Genomic DNA, 20,431 nt, shown 5'->3' with positions numbered 1-20,431 from the left:
CTTTTAAAACAAAATTTCAAGTATTAATTTTTTCTTTCTAGCACAATTTTTCTCAACTGAGCTAAAAGCTTAACTATTCCGGAGTGAAAATATATTTCCTACTATTGTTTTTAAAAGTATTTCTCTGTAACTTCAGCGAGTGTCCCCTAGTCTTTGTAATTTTTGATGAGTAAAAAAATTGATTCACTTGTATCCATTCTACACCACTCAGGATTTTGTAGACTTCAGTCCCCTCAGCCATCTCTTTTCCAAGCTGAAGAGCCCTAACCTTTTTAGTCTTTCCTCATATGAAAGGATTTCCATCCCCTTTATCATGTTCTAATTCCACTACATCATTTTTGAGATAAGGTGATCAGAATTGAATGCAGTATTCAAGGTGAGGTCATACCATGGAGTGATACAGAGGCATTATGACATTCTTAAGTCTTGTTTACTAGTCCTTTTCTTGTTAGCATCTTGTTTGCTCTTTTGGCCACCACCACACATTGGGCAGAAGGTTTCAGCATATTGTCTACAATGATATCCAGATCTTTCTCTTGGGCGCTGACCCCCAAAATGGATCCTAGCATCTGGTAACAATCTAACTTGGACAGACAGACATGACATAGGGTTAAGGATGGGTGAGGTGAGAGGAGTTAGGAGTTGAAAGTACATATAGCAACCTTGGCTTTTTGCAGCCCAAATGCATGACCTTGCATTTCTTAGCATTAAATTTTAGCTGCCAAATTTCAGACAATTCTTCAAGCTTCACCAGGTGTTTCTTCATGGTCCAGGTAGCCAAAATGCACTCGACGACACGTAGCCACGCATTCGTCTCCAGAATTCGAGCTAGGGAGGATGGACGAGAATACTACCTGCGTACCTGTCTGCTTTACCTTCTCTCCCAGAGCCACAAAGTCGCTTTTGATACTTTCTCAGGGGTACCTGGCAGTATCTTTAGTGCCAACGTATACGAGCAGTATTGGATAATAGTCATCAAGCTTGATGAGTCTCGGCAAGCTCTCTGTAACATCTTGTATTTTGGTACCAGGCAGACAGCATATATCTAGTGATATCATGTCTCATCTGCAGATGGATGCTTCTGTACCCCTCAGAAGGGAATCACCAACTACTACCTTAAGCCTTTTAGTGGTCATGGATCCACTAATTTTTGGGATTTCAAGCTTTGGTTCTTCCTCTCCTTGGGATGCATTCATCTCCACTTCCAGGAAAGCATACTGGTTCTTCAGTTCATGGGCTGGGGGAGTCACAGTACCAATCTTGCAGTGTTCTGTAATCTGAGTCCAGCCTTCCCTCAGCATAACCTCTTCTTCCCCACTACTGGAAATCTATGACGTCTCATGAACCATGTCATCGATGTACCTCTCATTCTCACAAATGCTTCTCAGTCTTGCCACCTCCTCTCTCAGTTCCTTTACTACCTTCATGAGAGATTCATGCTGAACACAGGTTGCACATGGTACCACTCCCTCTGCCTGCATTTTTTGTCTGCACAGAGACAGAAGTTGTAACCTGAGCAGCAGCTTTGGTGATACGATGTTTCCCAGCCACACTGTGGTGCAGAAGTACTTACACCTGGAAGAATAAAAAAAGGGCAGACAAATCCAACCAAAGTAATGCCTGTTCCTGTTTGGCTGAAGAGCCTATAAATCAAAAAGCTCTGCCTTGGGGTGGGTGAGAGGGAAGTAAATTAACAGCAGAGCCTTTCCTCAACAGTTATTTGTGCCCTAATCTGATATTATGCCTTGAAATACAACCTAAAGCACTAGTCTAGGCTAAACCACTGTTTTGTATTAAACCCTAACAGAGACTCTAAAGGCTACACTATTGCCTAAACTGATTTTGCTGAGCTAAAAAAAAAAAAAGAGAACTACAGTGGTACCTTGGTTTACGAGCATAATTCGTTCCAGAAGCATGCTCGTAAACCAAAATAATTGTATATCAAAGCGAGTTTCCCCATAGGAAATAATGGAAACTCGCTTTGATACGTTCCCACCCCCTGAGGCCAGTGGTGCTGCTCTATCCCACCCCCTCTGAGAACCGGTATTGCTCCCCCAGAAGGCCCCCCCCACAATCCGGCACCCTCCCCCCCACCCCCCGCGATCTGAAGTCCCCCAGACCCACCCGAACCCGCTTCTTACTTTCATCTCGGCCTCGGCCTCGGCACCGGCACCGGCATATCCTGTGCGTTGGTGCAGGTGCCTGAAGATCGGCCTCCTCTTCTTTGCTGGGCCTTGAGCATCTGCGCATGCTCAAGGCCTGCGAGTTCATGCTCTCTCCGAGATTCTCGGAGATCGCGGGGGGGGGGGGGGCTCGCTCGTAAATCAAGGCACGCTCGGTTTCCGAGGCGCCGATTTTGTGAATGTTTTGCTCGTCTTGCAAAACACTCGCAAACCGGTGCACTCGTAAACCGAGGTACCACTGTACAATGATATTACCTACTGAAACCCAAGTTTACCTTTCCCAGACAGTAGTTCACAACCTCTCTCTTAGAACCAGCTTACTGAGGGTTAGACACTAGGCCAGCATTCCTCCCCTCAAGAGTCACCTGTGGAGTCTGATCTCTTGAGAAACGGATGGGAAGCCAATGAAGTGATTTTAGAAGAGGGGTAATGCAAGTATAGCGACTCTCATGAAATATGAGTCTGCAGCTGAATTCTGGACAGATTGGAGAGGAGTGAGATGGTTAAGCAGAAGGCCTGAGAGTAGAGAGTTGCAGTAGTCTAAGCATGAGGTGATGAGGGCTTGCATAAAGGTTTTAGTAATATGCTCAGAGAGTTAAACAATGAAATATTTAGATATTCTTTGTTCAGCTGTGAATTTTAGTATTTGGTGTGTCACATACATGAACATTATCTGTCATGTGTATCACAACAGACAATGTTCATGTATGTGACACACCAAACACTAAAATTCACAGATGAACAAAGTTTGAGAACCATTCATCTAAACTAAAATGTATTTTTGTCAAGTTGCCTACTGAGATACTTACCTTCTTATCTATTTACCTTGGTGGTGTGTACTGCTTTTTTCATTGTTTACATTTGTTTTTTATATGGCGAATAAATAAGAGAGACAAAATAAAACAGAAATTAGAGGAAAAGTGGTGATAAAAGTTGCACTATAGCTGAGTGTGTGCGTTGTGAGACTGAGGCTATAATAGTGAGTGTGCATTTCAAGTGAATATAAGTTGAGACGATGAATTCTGGACGGATTGGAAGGGAGCGAGATGGCTACGCTGACCTGTGGCTAGGCGTAGCTAGACAAGAGTACACTCACTTTGAGCTCAAGTCCACCCTTGCAGCGCACATCATCTTTATAGCTGGTGGAGATCCTGAAGTCCTGCCAGTTGAAGACATTCTCCACAGAACCTTCTAGCCAGGTACTAGTGACCTGGATTGGCCACCGTGAGAATGGGCTACTGGGCTTGATGGACCGTTGGTCTGACCCAATAAGGCTATTCTTATGTTTTTAAGCTCTGGGCCTTCTGAAAGCTGTGGCAGCTGGCAGCCATGCTCCCAGCCAGCATGAGAACTAAGTATATGCAGCTGGAAAGCTGGAGTATCGAGGAAATGAATGTATCTATCCATGCTACCCCTAGGCCCATACAGAAACTGCCTTCTGGTTATGCTACCTGTGTAAACACTGCAGACACCACTGTACACACTTATACAACAGCATCAGTTGCAGGGCAACAACATTAACATCTGCAACTCAAAGCTCCTATCAGGTTCCACAGTTTGCCAAATTTAAATTCCAAGAAAACAGAAGCCTGAGATATAACAAGCTTTGCAAGATAATGGATTGGAAATGGAAGAGGTATTAGAGCTGGCAAAGATCGTCATCTTTCTGTTCCTCGCTGCCATTTGGAAGGTGTTTGTGCATGATGAGAGGACTTGGATTATCCCCTGAAGCAACCAATGTTTTTGGCAAAACAAGGAGGTTGTTTGGGACATTAGCCACGGATGAGATGTGCTGTCAGAGGACTGATGCCCATTCTGAATCCCATATCTTAAGATAAGTCCTTTTGTGTGCACCTGAATGACTTGCTTTCATTTCTGAAATTTTGCTTGGTTTAAGGGGGAGGTTTTTTTATGCCAATGAAAGCAGCTATCAGTTGTATATACGACAATGCTGCTACATTAGTTTGAGGCTTTTTTCTCCTCCCTGTTTTTTTAACCTGCAAAGTTTCTGGTGGAGTGTCTTTCAGTGACCAAAACGTAACGTAGTTTTTATTAGTTACTTTGTGAATTGTTTGTTATCCTTTCATAGTGTTGAATAATATTTCCATATCATACCTATGACAGGAGACAGCACACTATTATTCTCTCCTCCTGAATTTAAGAAGACATCAAGTGCCTCCTGATCAGTCATGTCCATCAGGTCCATCTGCTCCAACATGTCTACATTCACCTCCATTGAAGACATGCTCCCTATGGGCTCTTGAAAGAGAAAATGACATTGTTAAGTTTTATAAATAACTGAAATTTCTTTTTAAGACAGCACAGGAATGCAGAGCTAAATTTATTTTTGCATAAAATATGTTTGTGCTTGCAGTAAATTGCTGTGATTGGAACACAGAACTGCGAAAGCTTTTACTACTACTACTACTGCTTGCCCTGTTTCAGTAGCATGGAATGTTGCTACTCCTTGGGTTTTGTAAGAAATTTAAAAAGAGAAATCAGACCTAAAATTCCATCTTACCTGATGTAAAGCTATATAAAGGAGAAAAAAGGGGGGTAATACGAAGTTCATACAAAACTTTGTGTATCAAAATTTTTAAAAATCCTTTAATGTACTACTAATAGCTACTGCAGAAATACCTTTCCAAACTCATTCCAACAAATCCTCGTCAAAATGTCATATTATATCAATTTTGTAAGCGTTTCCATTTAGAAAAATTGTATGAGTGGGATTCAAGGTGAGCATATCATACTGTGCTGAATGATCAGATCATAGGACTTCTTATGATCTATATATCATTACAAGGAGAGGCAACTTTCTTGATTCATCCCCCGAAGAAGATCTGATCAAGATTGAAACACTCTTACCAATGGGTGTTGGAAGTAGAATTGAACAATACCAGCACTGGTGGTGGCTAGTTCCACCTAGATAAGTTTTGCCTTTTTCTTTAAACAGGTTTTAAATGATAGTATGGTGGTTTTGGCCTAGTTCACCCTAGTTATGCACATTGAATGATTTAAATGACAGGGTTTGATATTATATACATAAACATTTTTTTTGTCAAGCACTTGTGGATAAAGCACTTATGTGGTAGGTAGGAGGATTGCAGCATAAATGATTACAACATTTCTATCCAGGATGTGGACCTGGAATGATGCTGCATGGGCCTCTGATCTTGTAAATTGCCTTTATACTCTTTGGGTTTTGGCCAGGTACTGGTGACCTGGATTGGCCACCGTGGGAACGGGCTACTGGGCTTTATGGACCATTGGTCTGACCCAGTAAAGCTGTTCTTATGTTTCTATAGTGCTACTAGACATGTGCAGTGGCGTACACTAAACACATATGGGAAAGTCCCTGCTTGACAGAGCTTACAATCTATTCAAGACATACAAGAGGGACAAATAAGGGATTATGGAATTGTTTATTGTGGGAATGTTTAAACAGACACAGGCATTGAACAGATCAATAGGAGTTAGGAGTTTAAGTTAAAAGCAGCCCCCAAAGGGTGGGCTTTTAATGGCTAGAGATGAACTTTGAAGTACAAACTCAGGAAATCTATTCCAGGCATACAGTGCAGCAAGACAAAAGAAATGAAATCTGGAGTTGGCAGTGGAGAAGGGTAGAGATGAAACACTTACCTGATATAGGGAGTTCCCAGGGAAGGGTGTAGGGAGAAATAAGAAAAGTGAGATACTGAGGAGATGCAGAATAAGTGAATGTGAAAGTCACTAAGAGGAGCTTGGACTGTATGTGGAAATGGATAGGGAGCCAATGAAATGACTTAAAGAGAGGGGTTATATGAGCGTAGCAACACTAGTGGAAGATAATTCATGCAGCAGAATTCTGAATTGACTAAACGGGAGAGAGATGGCTTAGTGAGAGACATGTGAAGGAAGCTGCAATAATCTAAGGGTAAGGTGATAAGAATGTGGATAAGGGTTCTGGTTGTGTTTTCATAAAGGAAGGAACACATTTTGATGATGAAATAGAGAAAAACAACAGGTTTTAGCTGGATATAGATAAAGACAGAAAGGACTCAAAGATGCCCCCAAGGTTATAAGCTAACGAGATAGGGAGGGTGGTGGATGCCTGGAATGTGCTCCCGAGAGAGGTGATGGAGATGAAAACACTGACGGAGTTCAAAAAAGCATGGGATGAACACAGAGAATCTAGAATCAAAAAATAATAGTAAATATTGAAGAACTAAGGCCAGTACTGCGCAGACTTATATGGTCTGTGTCTGTATATGGTGGCCGTTTGGTGGAGGATGGGCTGGGGAGGGCTGGGGAGGGCTTCAATGGCTGGGATGGTGTAGATGGGCTGGAGTGAGCTTTCACAGAGACTTCAAGTAGTTGGAACCTAAGAACAGTACAGGCAGAGCTTTGGATTCTTGTCCAGAAATAGATAAGACGACGAAGAAGACAAAAAAACAACAAATTTTTAGATTGAATCAGGTTGGGCAGACTAGATGGACCATTCAGGTCTTTATATGTCATCATCTACTATGTTACTATGAAGGGGAGCTTAAATAGCTCATTAGTTCCCCTCCAACATTCTATCATAGACAACCCCGTTGTTCGTAGGGCTTATAAAAGGGCACTGTACGCCAATAGAGATCTATTGAAATCATCTAATCAAACAAATGACATCAAAGATCAAGATTCCACTATTACATGTACTTTACATTAGGGGGCAGCACAGACAAAGTTTCCAGAATCCTGAGAAAATATTGGCATATAGTAACTTTACTTCCAGCATTTCAAGACACACGACTGCAAATAGCGCATAAGCAAAATCAAAACTTCAAAAAAATTTTATGTCCAGCAGTTCTTAGTCCTTCAGTAACAGAAGAAACAGATGGTGGACATTCTGCTTGTGGTCATTGTAGAATATGCGACATAACTCTTTCCCTTAATGATTTCGTGAATCCTATTGACAAGAGAAAATATGTCCTAAAATACAAAACCACTTGTACCACGGACTTTGTTTTATTTGTGCATGTGGTAAGCTATATATTGGACAGACATCAAGACAATTTCATTTAAGGGTTAATGAGCATCGGGGTGCCATTGCTAGGGGTATTTTAAATGTCCCTAAGGTGCAATACTGTATCCAATATAATCATGGTTTTGAAGATCTGAAATGCTTTGTCTTAGTTCATATAACAGCAAATCAACGTGGTGGGAACAGGAAGCTAAGGCTCCTGCGGCAGGAACAACGTTGGATTTTCCAACTTAAATCAGTACAACCTCATGGCTTAAATGCCTCCATCGATTGGATATATTTCTATTAACATCTTTTCATTAGTGTTTCTTTAATATTCATGTATTGCCTAACACAGCTAAAAAGTCTGATGTAATTATCCCTTTAAATCTGTTCTGAGTAAGCCGATCATATGACAGCTATGACTTGGGGCTAGATTCACTAACCCTCTAATCCGTGTGCGATCCGTGTGTGATTGGAGGCATGCAAATGGTGGCGATCGGAGGAACGCCCTCAATTGACTGCACGGATCGCTAGAGTCCTGACAGTAGTGACAGGAGAAGCAGCCTCCTGTCACTGCTGTCAGGGCTTCTGCCTGCTTTTTAAATTTTTTTTAAAATCGGACAGATATTTTGCCCCTTCCCCTCTCCCTCCCTGCTTTTAAATTTATGGCAGAAGGGTTCCCACTCCCTCCTGCCATCTCTATTTCCCCCACCAGCCCACCGCACCCCGATGGCCCCACCCCCTGGTCGGGCCAGACCTGGCCGGCCGGCCAGACCGACCCCCCTCCCCGTACCTTGTTAAATCATTGGAAGCATGAGGGGTGCCCGGTCCCTCCTACTCCTTAGGCCTCCGTGATATCTTCGGGAGCAGGAGGAAGCGCAAAGTCCTCCTGCTTCTCTGCTGGGCCGCTTCGCAATACCAGCCTTAGGCCACGCCTCAGTGCATCATCTGTATGCCGTTAAACAAAGATAAGTGATGCCTGCACTTTTTTGAATTATTACACTACAGTCCAAACCACTTCAACAGGGTTGCCTATGATAGAATGTTGGAGGGGAGCTAATGAGCTATTTAAGCTCCACTTCATAGCTCCAGAGCAGTGATTGCCCTGCAGCTTCTGAGGCAACTTCCTCAGCAAGTGTATACTCACTGAAATGACCTGAATTCATCTGCTATAATAAAACCCTAAGCGCGCATATGCACTTCAAATGGCGTGATTCTTGCCTCTGTGATTTGTGCCTCCGTGTCAGACATGCACAATACAGCGTGCGGCTCAGTACAGCGTGCGATGCATGCGGCAGTGGAGCCTGTGGCGGCTTGGTTTGTGTGGCGGTTTCGGGTGCATGCAGCGATTTCGTCAAGCTTCCTCCAGCTGGAGCCTGCGGCGGTTTCCCTATCTATACAGCCTGCGGCAGTGCGGTGGTTTCTGTGCGTCGGATCCTGCCAGAGCTGCTTCATTTTTACAAGGTAGATGGGAGTAGGGGGCAGGAGCTGGAACGTCTCAGCGCACGAGAAACAGACAGGCAGGGTGCAGCGAGAGAGACAAACAGACACACAGAAAGACAAGGGGCCAGGGAGAGAGAGAGAGAAATAAAGACAGACAGACAGACGGACAGAAGAAAGACAGACAGCGGCTAAGGAGAGAGAGAGAAAGAAAAAAAAGACAGACAGACAGATAGCATCCAAGGAGAGAGACAGAAAGAAAAAACAAGGCAGACAGACAGTGGTCAAGGAGAGAGAGAGAGACAGAAAGAAAGAAATACAGACAGACAGACAGCGGCCAAGGAAAGAGAGACAGAAAGAAAGAAATATAGCCAGACAGACAGCGGCCAAGGAGAGAGAGAGAGAGACAGAAAGAAAGAAATACAGACAGGGAGAGAGACAGAAAGAAAAGGGGTAAGGAGAGAGAAGGACAGACAGACATACAGAAAGAAAGAAATGCCTAAGTCTACACATGTATTCTAGCACCCGTTAATCTAACGGGCTTAAACACTAGTAAGACATAAATTGGTGAAGTTTTGAGCATCTGATTCAGCGCTTTAATTGGAGGTTATTGGTTTTTTGTTTTTGTATTTTTTCTCCAGTTCCTCTTTATTTCTTGTTTTGTCATTCAAAGACTCACTATACACTTCGTTACTCTTGGATCTCAGTATTTTGCACTCCCTCCACACCACCACTTCCGTGGTGCATAGAGTAATGTGCAGCAGATCTTCACCGAACCTCGAGTCATCTATTTGCTCAAATTATTATTATTTAAATCATTTAAGTTATATTTTTAAATATTTATAAAGTTTTAGTATTCATTTTTCCTTCAGAAATATAAAGTACATTATAAAGCAGGCCATTGTGCATGTCAACCGGCCACTTCCCACTGGAACTTGGACACATCCTCGTATCTCCAATAATCAAAAACCCCAAAGAATCTGCCTCTGTAACCTCCAACTACAGACCCATCACCAATATTCCTCTCTTCCTAAAAATCATGGAAGGACTTGTCAATTACAATCTCACGTCATACCTAGAGAAATTTAACATCCTGCACGACTCCCAGTCTGGATTCCGCACTAATTACAGTACGGAAACCATTCTAGCCTCAATAACCAATCACCTCCTCCAACTATTCTCACTGGGAAACAGCGCACTGTTACTCCAGTTTGACCTCAGCAGTGCCTTCGACCTAGTAGACCATGACATTCTGATTAGTTGCCTCAACTCCATTGGCATTTCTGGACAAGTACTAACCTGGCTCACAGGCTTCCTAAAAAACCGAACCTACCAAGTCCATAATGACGGAACCTTCTCCCATACATGGAGCAACCCCTGCGGAGTCCCCCAAGGCTCCCCCCTATCTCCGTCACTATTCAATATCTACATGGCATCACTGGGACACATGTTATTGAACCGTAACCTGAAATCCTATATTTACACAGATGACATTACAATCATCATACCCATCACCTCACTGTCACATGAGACAGAACAATACATCTCAACTGTCCTCACCATGGTAGAAAACTGGACCACACGCTTCAAACTGAAACTTAACCCAGAAAAAACTAAGTTCTTCCTTGCAAGTCCCAACCACAAACTATCGTCCATCACCCTGCAACTTAATGGTTTAACGTATCCAATCAACTCCACTATAAAAATCCTCGGAGTCATCTTGGACCGATGCCTCACTTTAGAAGATCACACTAATACCCAGGTCAAAAAATGCTTTTCCACCCTTTGGATTCTCCGTTCCATCAAACATTACTTTGATTTCCTCACCTTCAGTTTGCTGGTCCAATCCCTAATCCTAAACTCCCTGGATTACTGCAACATCATATATCTGGGCTCCTACAAGAAAACCATTAAACGACTACGACTTATCCAAAACACCGCTGTCCGCCTCATCTACGGGCTCAAAAAGTCAGACCATATCAGCCCTTTCTATAGAAAACTTCACTGGCTACCGTTCGAAGCAAGGATCATCTTCAAATTCGCCTGCCTCTGCTTCAAAACCCTAACTGGCTCAGCCCCGATATATCTGTCACGCCACTTCGCCTTCTCAGGCTCTAACCGTACACGCAATACCCACCTGTTTGCCTACCCCTCCCCAAAAGGATGCATCTACAAAAGATTCTTCGACAAGACCCTCTCTTTCCAAGCTGGCAAATGGAATGACTGCTTGTCCACTCTCATCTCTCTTGCCCCAACTTATCAATCCTTCAGGAAATCTCTCAAAACATACCTCTTTGATAAATTCCTCTAACCCCCGCCCCCTACCAAACTAATAATCCCAACCTCGCCTCCCTCCCTACCCTTCCCCTCCCCGGTTGCACCCCCCATGCAACAATTATTGGATTATTTTGTAATTGTTCACTGGTTTATACCATATAATTGTTAATTATTCTCTGCACCTGCATTGCATAATTTGATCTGAACTGTTTTCTGATATACTGTAACTTCGCTGTAAATGTACAGTCTCTTAACCTGTAAACCGCTCTGAACTGTTTTGTGGTATTGCGGTATACAAAAATAAAGTTATTATTATTATTATTATTTAGGTAGGGATCCCTGAATGGAAGACTTTGAACAGTCAGTATGGTCTGGAGTTCTTATGCTTCCAAGCAGACTTCCTAGGACATCAAGCCGCACTGTGGTATAAATTATTATCTGGATACTAGAATAAAAAACCAAAGAATGGTCTGAGAGACATTTGGAGCATTGAGATTAAGCTCCAAATTTCTGCATCTCAATGGCCACGAATTTGGTCTTGGAGAATGAGATGTACAGTGTCAGCATCTATGAGACAAACTTGGTTATTTTTATTACATAGAGTGTTTTGGACCCCTGTTCGTTTACAAAAATTAGACAGTTCTAAGTCCAATAGATACTGGCACTGTAATTTGGAACCTGGGACACTAGATCATCTACTTTATTATTGTCCCTATATTAAGATATTTTGGAATTCAATCTGGTCTCAAGTAAATGCATTATTGGAGAATCATGTGGCAATCTCTTACGATACAGTGTTATTTGGCATGATGATGAGGAAAAAGAGTCAAATATCATCAGAAAACAACAAGCTTTTATTAGTATGACAGGGGTTGCCATCCAACACATAACCAATAATTGGAAAAATCACAGAAACCTTAGTTATACATTTTGGTGGAATTCATTATGCCATATATTTAAAATGGAAAGAGGAATAGCAGTACAAAGAGGGACATATACTAAATTTATAAAAATATGGGGGCCATTGGCAAAATATTGTAGTGAATAGTCATCACGTCTTCTCTTCTTCTTTTCTTTTTCTTCTTTTGGCACACTAAAGGGGGAGGGAGCTGGGTACAATAGTATAAAATTTGTTATATGATTTATAGTATGTGTATATTTATATTGAAAATATGATGAAGGATGGGAGGTTGGGGGGGGGTTATTGTATCACTAGATTTTCATGTGATAGATATCAAAGTGCTAATGTGAAATAATTGTTGTATTATATTTTTTTTGTGCACTTGTTGTTCAATTTGAAAATGAATAAAGAATTATTAAAAAAAAAAGAAATATAAAGTACACAAACTTAGCTTAATCTTCTGTCGGCCAAAGATGGATGTAGGGCATAAAGCAAAAGCGAGAAAAACATCAAATGGATAAGAAGGCCCTGGAAACAGAGTTAAGAGCACAAATAGAAGGAAGCGCAACCAGAGACTGGGAAAAGATGATTAGAAAAATTAAATCGCCAGACAACAAAAGTAGGAAAAATTATTTTATTTTCAATTTAGTGACTGAAATATGTCAGTTTTGAGAATTTACATCTGCTGTCTATATTTTGCACTATTCAGGAAGAAATGCATTTCTTTCTATTTCTCTGGTGGTGTATTGCATGCAGTCTGGCATCTTAGGGTTTTGTTCTGTATATTAGGACTTTTAGGGGTCCTTTTATCAAGCTGCGGTAGGGGTTTAACGCCCATAATACCGCGCATTAAACCGCCTGCCGCGCTAGCCACTAACACCTGCATTGAGCGGGCGTTAGTTTTTTAGCTGGCCGCAGGGGTTAACGTGCGATGAAATGTCCCACGCTAACCCCGCTAGCACAGCTTGATAAAAGGACCTCTTAGTTTGTGGTCCTCTATTTGCTTAGGGTTTATCTGTGTTCTACATGTGTGACCAAGGCCAGGTGTTCTGGTAGGAATGAAGGTTGAGAAACGTTATTGGTGTCATGGCATTTGTCAGCTCTCCTTTACCTCTTTTGGACTTTAACAGCAAAATTCAAATTGGTGGACTGCCCTATTCCCAATCAGGTCAGTGAACCCACTATTTACAAAGTCACACTGCAGACTTCAGAGCATACCCTGAAGAAAGTCACAGCATGATGGCTGAAACATCAGTTTCTACGTTACAAGATGCAGCAAGACCTGGAAACTTGCAACAAGCAAATTGAGTTGACCTCAAAAGGAAGAAAAGCAGAGAGACTGAGGTGGAAGAAAAAGTTGAAATCTACAAAAAAAAAAAAAAAAAGGTGAGAGGAGCAGCCCAACATCACTTCTGCAGCCAACTGGGTGAAGTGTACAGGAGAGAAAGGTAACCTCCATGACACAGAGCAACAACTAAAGCAGCATCTTCAGGACAAAACCAAATCTGTTAGAGCAAGCAGATGGAGAGTACGAGAGATAAAGAGGTTGTGTATATAGGAAAGCTTTCTGGAGACAAAGCAGACATTCCTCAGGGTACATGAGAAAGGCAGAGAAGAAGGGGGAAGAAGAACAACAGAAATACTATTGAAGATGTTATAGTGTGACCTGCATGGCAAATAATGTGAAAGTTGATTTAGAGGACCAGGATTGGGATTGATGTCCCCAGCAGAGAGAAGGGGAAGGAGCAAAAATATGGAGAAAAATAGAAGAGGCATAAACACAGCGATAAAGACAAGATACATTCAGGCAGAATGGAGATGAGTAGACACCTGGATAGTGTGAATAAAATCTATTGAAACTTGAAGAATGGTCTAAAATTTGGAAGTTAAGATTTAAAATGTACGGGCATGCATTGGGCTGCAAAATCCCAAGGGAGAGGTCAGTATAGAGGAGATAAACAAAATAAAAGGAGTAGGACTTGGAAATGATTGTATCTGATGATCTTAAGGTGACCAAAAAGGTATAAAAGACTATTGCAAAAGCCAGAAGGATGTTTGGATGCATAGAAAGAAGAATGGTCAGTAGGGAAAGGGAGTTGACTGTGTCTCTGCATTTAGTCTCTCTTTAGATTTTGAGTATTGTGTACAATTCTGGTGACAGCGCCTTCAGAAAGATATAAACATCAAATGGAGTCAGTCCAGAAGGTGGTTACTAAAATGATCAGTAGTCTTTGTCATAAGGAGCAGATTAAAAGATCTAAAATATATCATTTGGAAGAATGGTGGGAGAGGGGAGATATGAAAGAGATATTTAAATCTTTCTGGGGTACAGAGGTGAGCCTCTTAATTGAAAGGATACTCTGAAATGAGACGATATAGGATAAAAATGAAAAGTGATAGTCTCGGGAGAAATCTGAAGATTTTTTTTTTAATGCATAGAGTGGTAGATGTGTAGAATTACCTGCCAGCGAAGATTTTATCTGAATTTAAGAAAGCATGGGATGATCTCTAAGAGAGGAAAATATTGTAGAGCTTAGTAGTTGGTATGGATGGGCAAATTTTATAGGCCATATGGTCTTTATTTGTCATAATTTTCTATGTTTATATAACCTCTAGGCCAATCAGGGACTTCCTTTGGCTCAGCACATCGAGAGGAATGGCCTACTGAGAACAAGCCAGCAAGGATTCTGTAAGGGAAGGTCGTGCCTAACGAACCTTCTGTACTTCTTTGAGGGAATAAGCAGTCGGGTGGACAATGGGGAACCCATAGACATCATTTACCTCGATTTTCAAAAGGCTTTCGACAAGGTGCCACATGAAAGGCTGCTTAGGAAGCTGTGGAACCACGGGGTGGGAGGGGATGTGCACAGATGGATCAAGCACTGGTTGTCGGGTAGACTGCAGAGGGTCGGAGTGAAGGGCCAATATTCTGACTGGCGGGGAGTCACAAGCAGTGTGCCACAGGGATCGGTGCTGGGGCCGTTACTCTTCAACATATTTATCAATGACCTGGAAAAGGAGGCAAAGTGTGAGGTTATAAAATTTGCAGACGATACCAAACTGTGTGGCAGAGTTAGGTCCAGGGAGGAGTGTGAGGACCTGCAAAGGGACCTGGACAAGCTGGAAGACTGGGCAAACAAATGGCAAATGCGCTTTAACGTGGAAAAATGCAAGGTCATGCATATAGGGAAAAAGAACCCGTTGTTCAACTACAAATTGGGGGGGGCATTGTTGGGAGACAGCAGACTTGAGAGAGACTTGGGTGTGCTGGTGGATGCATCACTGAAGCCATCTGCACAGTGCGCAGCAGCCTCGAAAAAAGCCAACAGGATGCTGGGCATCATAAAGAGGGGCATAACAACCAGGACGCGGGAAGTCATCATGCCATTGTATCGAGCGATGGTGCGTCCACATCTGGAATACTGCGTTCAGTATTGGTCGCCGCACCTCAAGAAGGACATGGCGGTACTTGAGAGAGTCCAAAGGAGAGCAACGAAACTGGTAAAAGGGCTGGAACACTGCCCATACGCCGAGAGGTTGGATAGGCTGGGGCTCTTCTCTCTGGAAAAAAGGAGGCTCAGGGGAGATATGATAGAGACCTTCAAGATCATGAGGGGCATAGAGAGGGTGGATAGGGACAGATTCTTCAGACTGAAGGGGACAACAAGTACGAGGGGGCATTCGGAGAAACTGAAGGGAGATAGGTTCAAAACAAATGCAAGGAAGTTTTTTTTCACCCAAAGGGTCGTGGACACTTGGAATGCGCTACCGGAGGAAGTGATCAGGCAGAGTACAGTACAGGGATTGGACGGATTCCTGAGGGATAAAGGGATCGTGGGATACTGAGGGAGGAGCTGGGATGTAACACAAGTATAGAAAGCTAACCAGGTAATAAGTATAGAAACTCAACCAGGTCGTGCATGTGCAAGACCGGAGGGTTAGGACTTCGATGGGAAGATAGGACTTCAATGAGAAACCAAGGTGGCAAGGGAGCCCCTTCTGGTGATTCAGACAGGTCGTGACCTGTTTGGGCCGCTGCGGAAGCGGACTGCCGGGCAGGATGGACCTATGGTCTGACCCGGCGGAGGCACTGCTTATGTTCTTATGTTCTTATGGTTCAGGCGCCTCAAGCCCCTCTCAAGGGAGAAGCCCGAGGCGCCTGAGCCAGTCATGGCCTTAAGCCCCTCCTTGTGCATCACATGATGCCTAAGGCCCGCATTCACATCGCGGCAGGGCAGAGGAGGAGGAGAAGGAGCAGGAGGACTTTTTGGCTCCTCCTGCTCCCATTGCTGAAGACCTACGGAGCAGGAGGAACTGAGCACCCTTCCTGCTTCCAACTTTAGAGGTAGGGGGAGCAGGGGTTCGCGGTTTGGGGGGGAAGCGCCGATGGAAGGAGTGAATCGGCATCCCTCCTGCCTTTTTTTGATTGTAGTTCAAGTTCGGGGGAGTGCTAATGGCAGGAGGAAGTTGGCATCCCTCCTGCCATTTGTGGGTCGCGGGGCGCGCAGCGTTTTCTTGACAGGTCTGCTTGTGTGTGTAACACACACAAAATATATGTGCCACGGAAAATGAATAAAAAAAGACAGGCAGACCTGTCAAAAAAACGGGAGAGCTGTTGGTAACAGTTACCGACAAATCTACAGCAGTCGGATTTTAGGATAGTAAAACCCGATTCAAAATAGCCAAGCAATTGTTAGTGAATCAATCGTTTGGCTATTTTGCATGGAGTTTTACTAATTTGTATGGGTTGGATCGGATTGGATAGGAGATTGATCGAGCAGCAGTTTAGTGCATTGGGTCGGGAACGATTGCAAAACCAGAAAAACTAGTTTTGCGATCGTCGTTACAGGATCGGTAAGTTTAGTGAATCTAGCCCTATGTGTTGTATCTTTTTCCTTCTTCTTATAACAGAGAAACCTTCCACTACAATGTGACGTAACTACTTCCCCATGATGCTGCATGGGCCTCTGATCTTATAAATCGCCTAGAACCCGTAATGAATAAGTGTGATTAAGAAATCCTGATTAAATTAGTTAATACCACGAGGAAAGCCCAACTTAACAGACTGTAATAACAGATCCATTTGTGCGTTTATTTGTCACGTATGTTGCAATGAATTATTTGAAAACTTACCCCGTTTCTCAGTTATTTGCAGATATCCTGTAGAAAGGTACTGTTCCATGTCCTGTTGAAAGGCTTCTTCAAAAAATTTCTGGCGCTCCTTTAGTTTCATCTGCTGGGCATGCTCCATAGCTAATACCTTCTGGTTATGCTCCGCATCCAGTACAGCTAAAGCAATAAAGAGCAAAATATACCTTTATAATAACTGCAGATTATTTTAAAATCATCATTTATATTAAGAACAAACAGAAGAAATAGCACAACAAAAAAACAGTTTCAATTTAAACAACATTTTCTCAACACTCCCCCAATTGCCCCCTCTCTTGGCCTCCCATCCTTATCCCCAAATGATAATCCTTTAGACTTGGGGCTCCTTTTATTAAGCCGTGCTAGCGGGGTTAACGCGCGGGACTTTTCATCATGCGCTAACCCCCGCACTGGCCTAAAAGCTTCCACCTGCTCAAGAGGAGGCGGTAGTGGCTAGCGCGGCCGGTGGTTTAGCGTGCGGTATTATGTGCATTAAACCGCTAGGGCGCCTTTGTAAAAGGCATTCTTATCCAAGTTGAAGAGAGGTCATTATTCTGGATGGGTACAAAAATCCATTTCAATCAACAGTTTGAAATCCAACTCGCATGTGCCCGCACATTTATTTTAACCCTCTAATTAGCAGATGGTGAAACGGATCCTTTATGTAACTTGATGTACAACGAGAGCAACAGTGCCAAGTAAACAGGCATTTGGAGATGTAAATCTCCCATAAGAGCTAAAGAAGACACGTGTTGATTCTGAGCAACAATGCCAAATAAAGGGTTAACAGGAAAATCACAAAGGACAGGTGGATTTTAGCAAAGTGTTCCACACTGTCAAAGGCTTTGCTAAAATCTAAATACACCATATCAAGCGTATATCCTCTATCCAATTCTCTGGTCACTCGGTCAAAGAAATTGATCAGATTTGTCTGACTAGACCTACCTCTAGTGCAGTGATTCCCAACCCTGTCCTGGAGGAACACCAGGCCAATCGGGTTTTCAGGCTAGCCCTAATGAATATGCATGAGAGAGATTTGCATATGATGGAAGTGATAGGCATGCAAATTTGCTTCATGCATATTCATTAGGGCTAGCCTGAAAACCCAATTGGCCTGGTGTTCCTCCAGGACAGGGTTGGGAACCACTGCTCTAGTGAATCTATGTTGCCTCCAGGTTGGGTGTGTACTTCTAGAATGTTCCACCCCTTTAAGTTTGCTTCTGGGAGGGTAAAATAATGCCATTTCTTAAGGTGGCATTATCTTTCCATGAATAATACATCTTGCATGCTTTACAGGGGTGTCCAATGTCAGTCCTCGAGGGCCGCAGTCCAGTCGGGTTTTCAGGATTTCCCCAATGAATATGCATGAGATCTATTTGCATGCACTGCTTTCAATGCATATTCATTGGGGAAATCCTGAAAACCCGACTGGACTGCGGCCCTCGAGGACCGACATTGGACACCCCTGCTTTAAAACAAGCTGAACTAATAATAATAACTTTATTCTTCTATACCGCCATCACCAGTAGTTCTAGGCCTGTCCCTCCTTGAGGGCTGCAATCCAGTCAGGTTTTCAGGATTTCCCCAATGAATATGCATGACATCTATTAACATACAATGAAAGCAGTGCATGCAAATAGATCTCATGCATATTCATTGGGGAAATCCTGAAAACCAGACAGGATTGCGGCCCTCCAGGAGGGACTTTGACACCCCTGTTTTAGGCGGTTTATATCAAGAGAAGCTGTACAATCAGTGAGAATACAATCACATAGAATATACTAGTGACGGGATGGGTCAAGAACTGGTTGAGTATCAATGGAGATCGCTCTGAGGAAAGGGATGTTACCAGTGGTGTGCCTCAAGGTTCTGTTCTTGGGCCTGTTCTTTTCAACATTTTTATAAATGATATTGCTGAAGGGTTGTCGGGTAAGATTTGCCTCTTTATGGATGATACCAAAATCTGCAAACGAGTAGACACGCTGGATGGTGTGAATAATAGGAAGAAAGACCTGGCAAAGCTTGAAGAAATTTGGTAGCTAAAATTTAATGCTAAAAAATGAAAGGTCATACATTTGCGCTGCAAAAACCCAAAGGAACGGTACATTTTAGGGGGTGAAGAACTTATGTGCACGATGAAAGAGCGGGACTTGGGTGTGATTGTATGTGATGATCTTAAGGTGGCCAAACAGGTTGAAAAGGTGACGGCAAAAGCTAGAAGGATGCTAAGGTTGCATAGGGATAGGTATGGCCAGTAGGAAAAAGGAGGTATTGATGCCTCTGTATAAGATTCTAGTGAGACCTCATTTAGAATATTGTGTACAATTCTGGAGGCTGCACCTTCAAAAAGATATAAAAAGGATGGAGTCGGTCCAGAGGAAGGCTACTAAAATGGTGGTCTTCATGATAAGGCATTTGGGGACAGACTTAAAAATCTTAATCTGTATACTTTGGAGGAAAGGCGGGAGAGGGGAGATATGTTAGAGTCGTTTAAATACCTACGTAATATAAATGTGCATGAGTTGAGTCTTTTTCATTTGAAAGGAAACTCTGCAATGAGAGGGCATAGGATGAAGTTAAGAGGTGATAGGCTTCGGAGTAATCTGAGGAAATACTTTTTTACGGAAAGGGTGGTAGATGCGTGGAAGAGTCTCCTGGAAGAGGTGGTGGAAACAGAGACTGTGTCTGAATTCAAGAGGGCCTGGGATAGGCATGTGGGATCTGTTGGAGAAAGAAAGAGATAATGGTTTCTGTGGATGGGCAGACTAGATGGGCCATTTGGCCTTTATCTGCCGTCATGTTTCTAAACACCTTCTGGTACCTACAGCAATCCCCAGATGTTCCTACTTTGGTGGATCTTGACCTCAAAATGGCATCCTCAGCTCTCTAGTGGCAGTTTCTTGGTACTACTGCTAGTGGGATCAGGCTTCCACACAAGAGAGTTTCTCTCATTTGGCCATCTGATACTTAGTGGCAGTATCACAAGACTGTCACTAAGGGACTGCCATTCTGAGAGCAGGAATGTCCTCACATTGCTTCTGCACTCTCCCAAACTACCTACAAAGAAGACTCTAATTTTTTTTTAACCAGCTCGGCCCTTTAAAAGACAATGGGCCTAATTTGGGGTTTGCTTTTTTTTTATTGCTGCAGCCAGGAAAGTGTCTAGTACATTATCTAATTTTTGGAAGATCCAATGTGAAATACCATGATTCACCTCTGTTTTAAAAAGTGCCTCAGGGGTCACGTGATGAAGCAGAGCTAAGCGGCTCCTCCTAGCCTTAGCTCTGACCTTCTCGTGCTCAATTTTGCATTTTTTTTGTCTTTAAAATTACACCAGCGAGTACCTGCACCTACCTGGAACAACCCTTACCAGTTTTGGTGTTCAGAGGAATGAACCGCACTGCATTACCAGGTGGTTTGGCCGAGTTATGCCCATTAAAACACCTCGCCCCGCCAAGTCACAATGGCAGCCAAGAGTAGGCAATATGGCGT

The 20,431-nt window shown here is 43.0% G+C and overlaps 1 protein-coding gene across 3 annotated transcripts in view; it reads right to left on the bottom strand.

Annotated features, from left to right (window-relative positions):
* Positions 1 to 20,431, bottom strand: part of DTNBP1 (dystrobrevin binding protein 1) — a 155,575-nt gene that overhangs the window by 824 nt on the left and 134,320 nt on the right. For all 3 annotated transcript variants that reach the window (XM_033929593.1, XM_033929594.1, XM_033929592.1), the window contains 2 exons: positions 16,925 to 17,080; positions 4,299 to 4,442 (listed from right to left, as the gene is read on the bottom strand). In XM_033929593.1, coding sequence (XP_033785484.1) covers positions 4,299 to 4,442; positions 16,925 to 17,080 — 300 coding nt within the window. The remainder of the gene's footprint in view (positions 1 to 4,298; positions 4,443 to 16,924; positions 17,081 to 20,431) is intronic.

The sequence above is a fragment of the Geotrypetes seraphini genome, chromosome 2, assembly GCF_902459505.1.
Source record: "Geotrypetes seraphini chromosome 2, aGeoSer1.1, whole genome shotgun sequence".
Classification (NCBI taxonomy): Eukaryota; Metazoa; Chordata; class Amphibia; order Gymnophiona; family Dermophiidae; genus Geotrypetes; species Geotrypetes seraphini.
The sequence above is the reverse complement of the archived record's forward strand: the minus strand, read 5'-3'. Positions and strand labels throughout refer to the sequence as shown.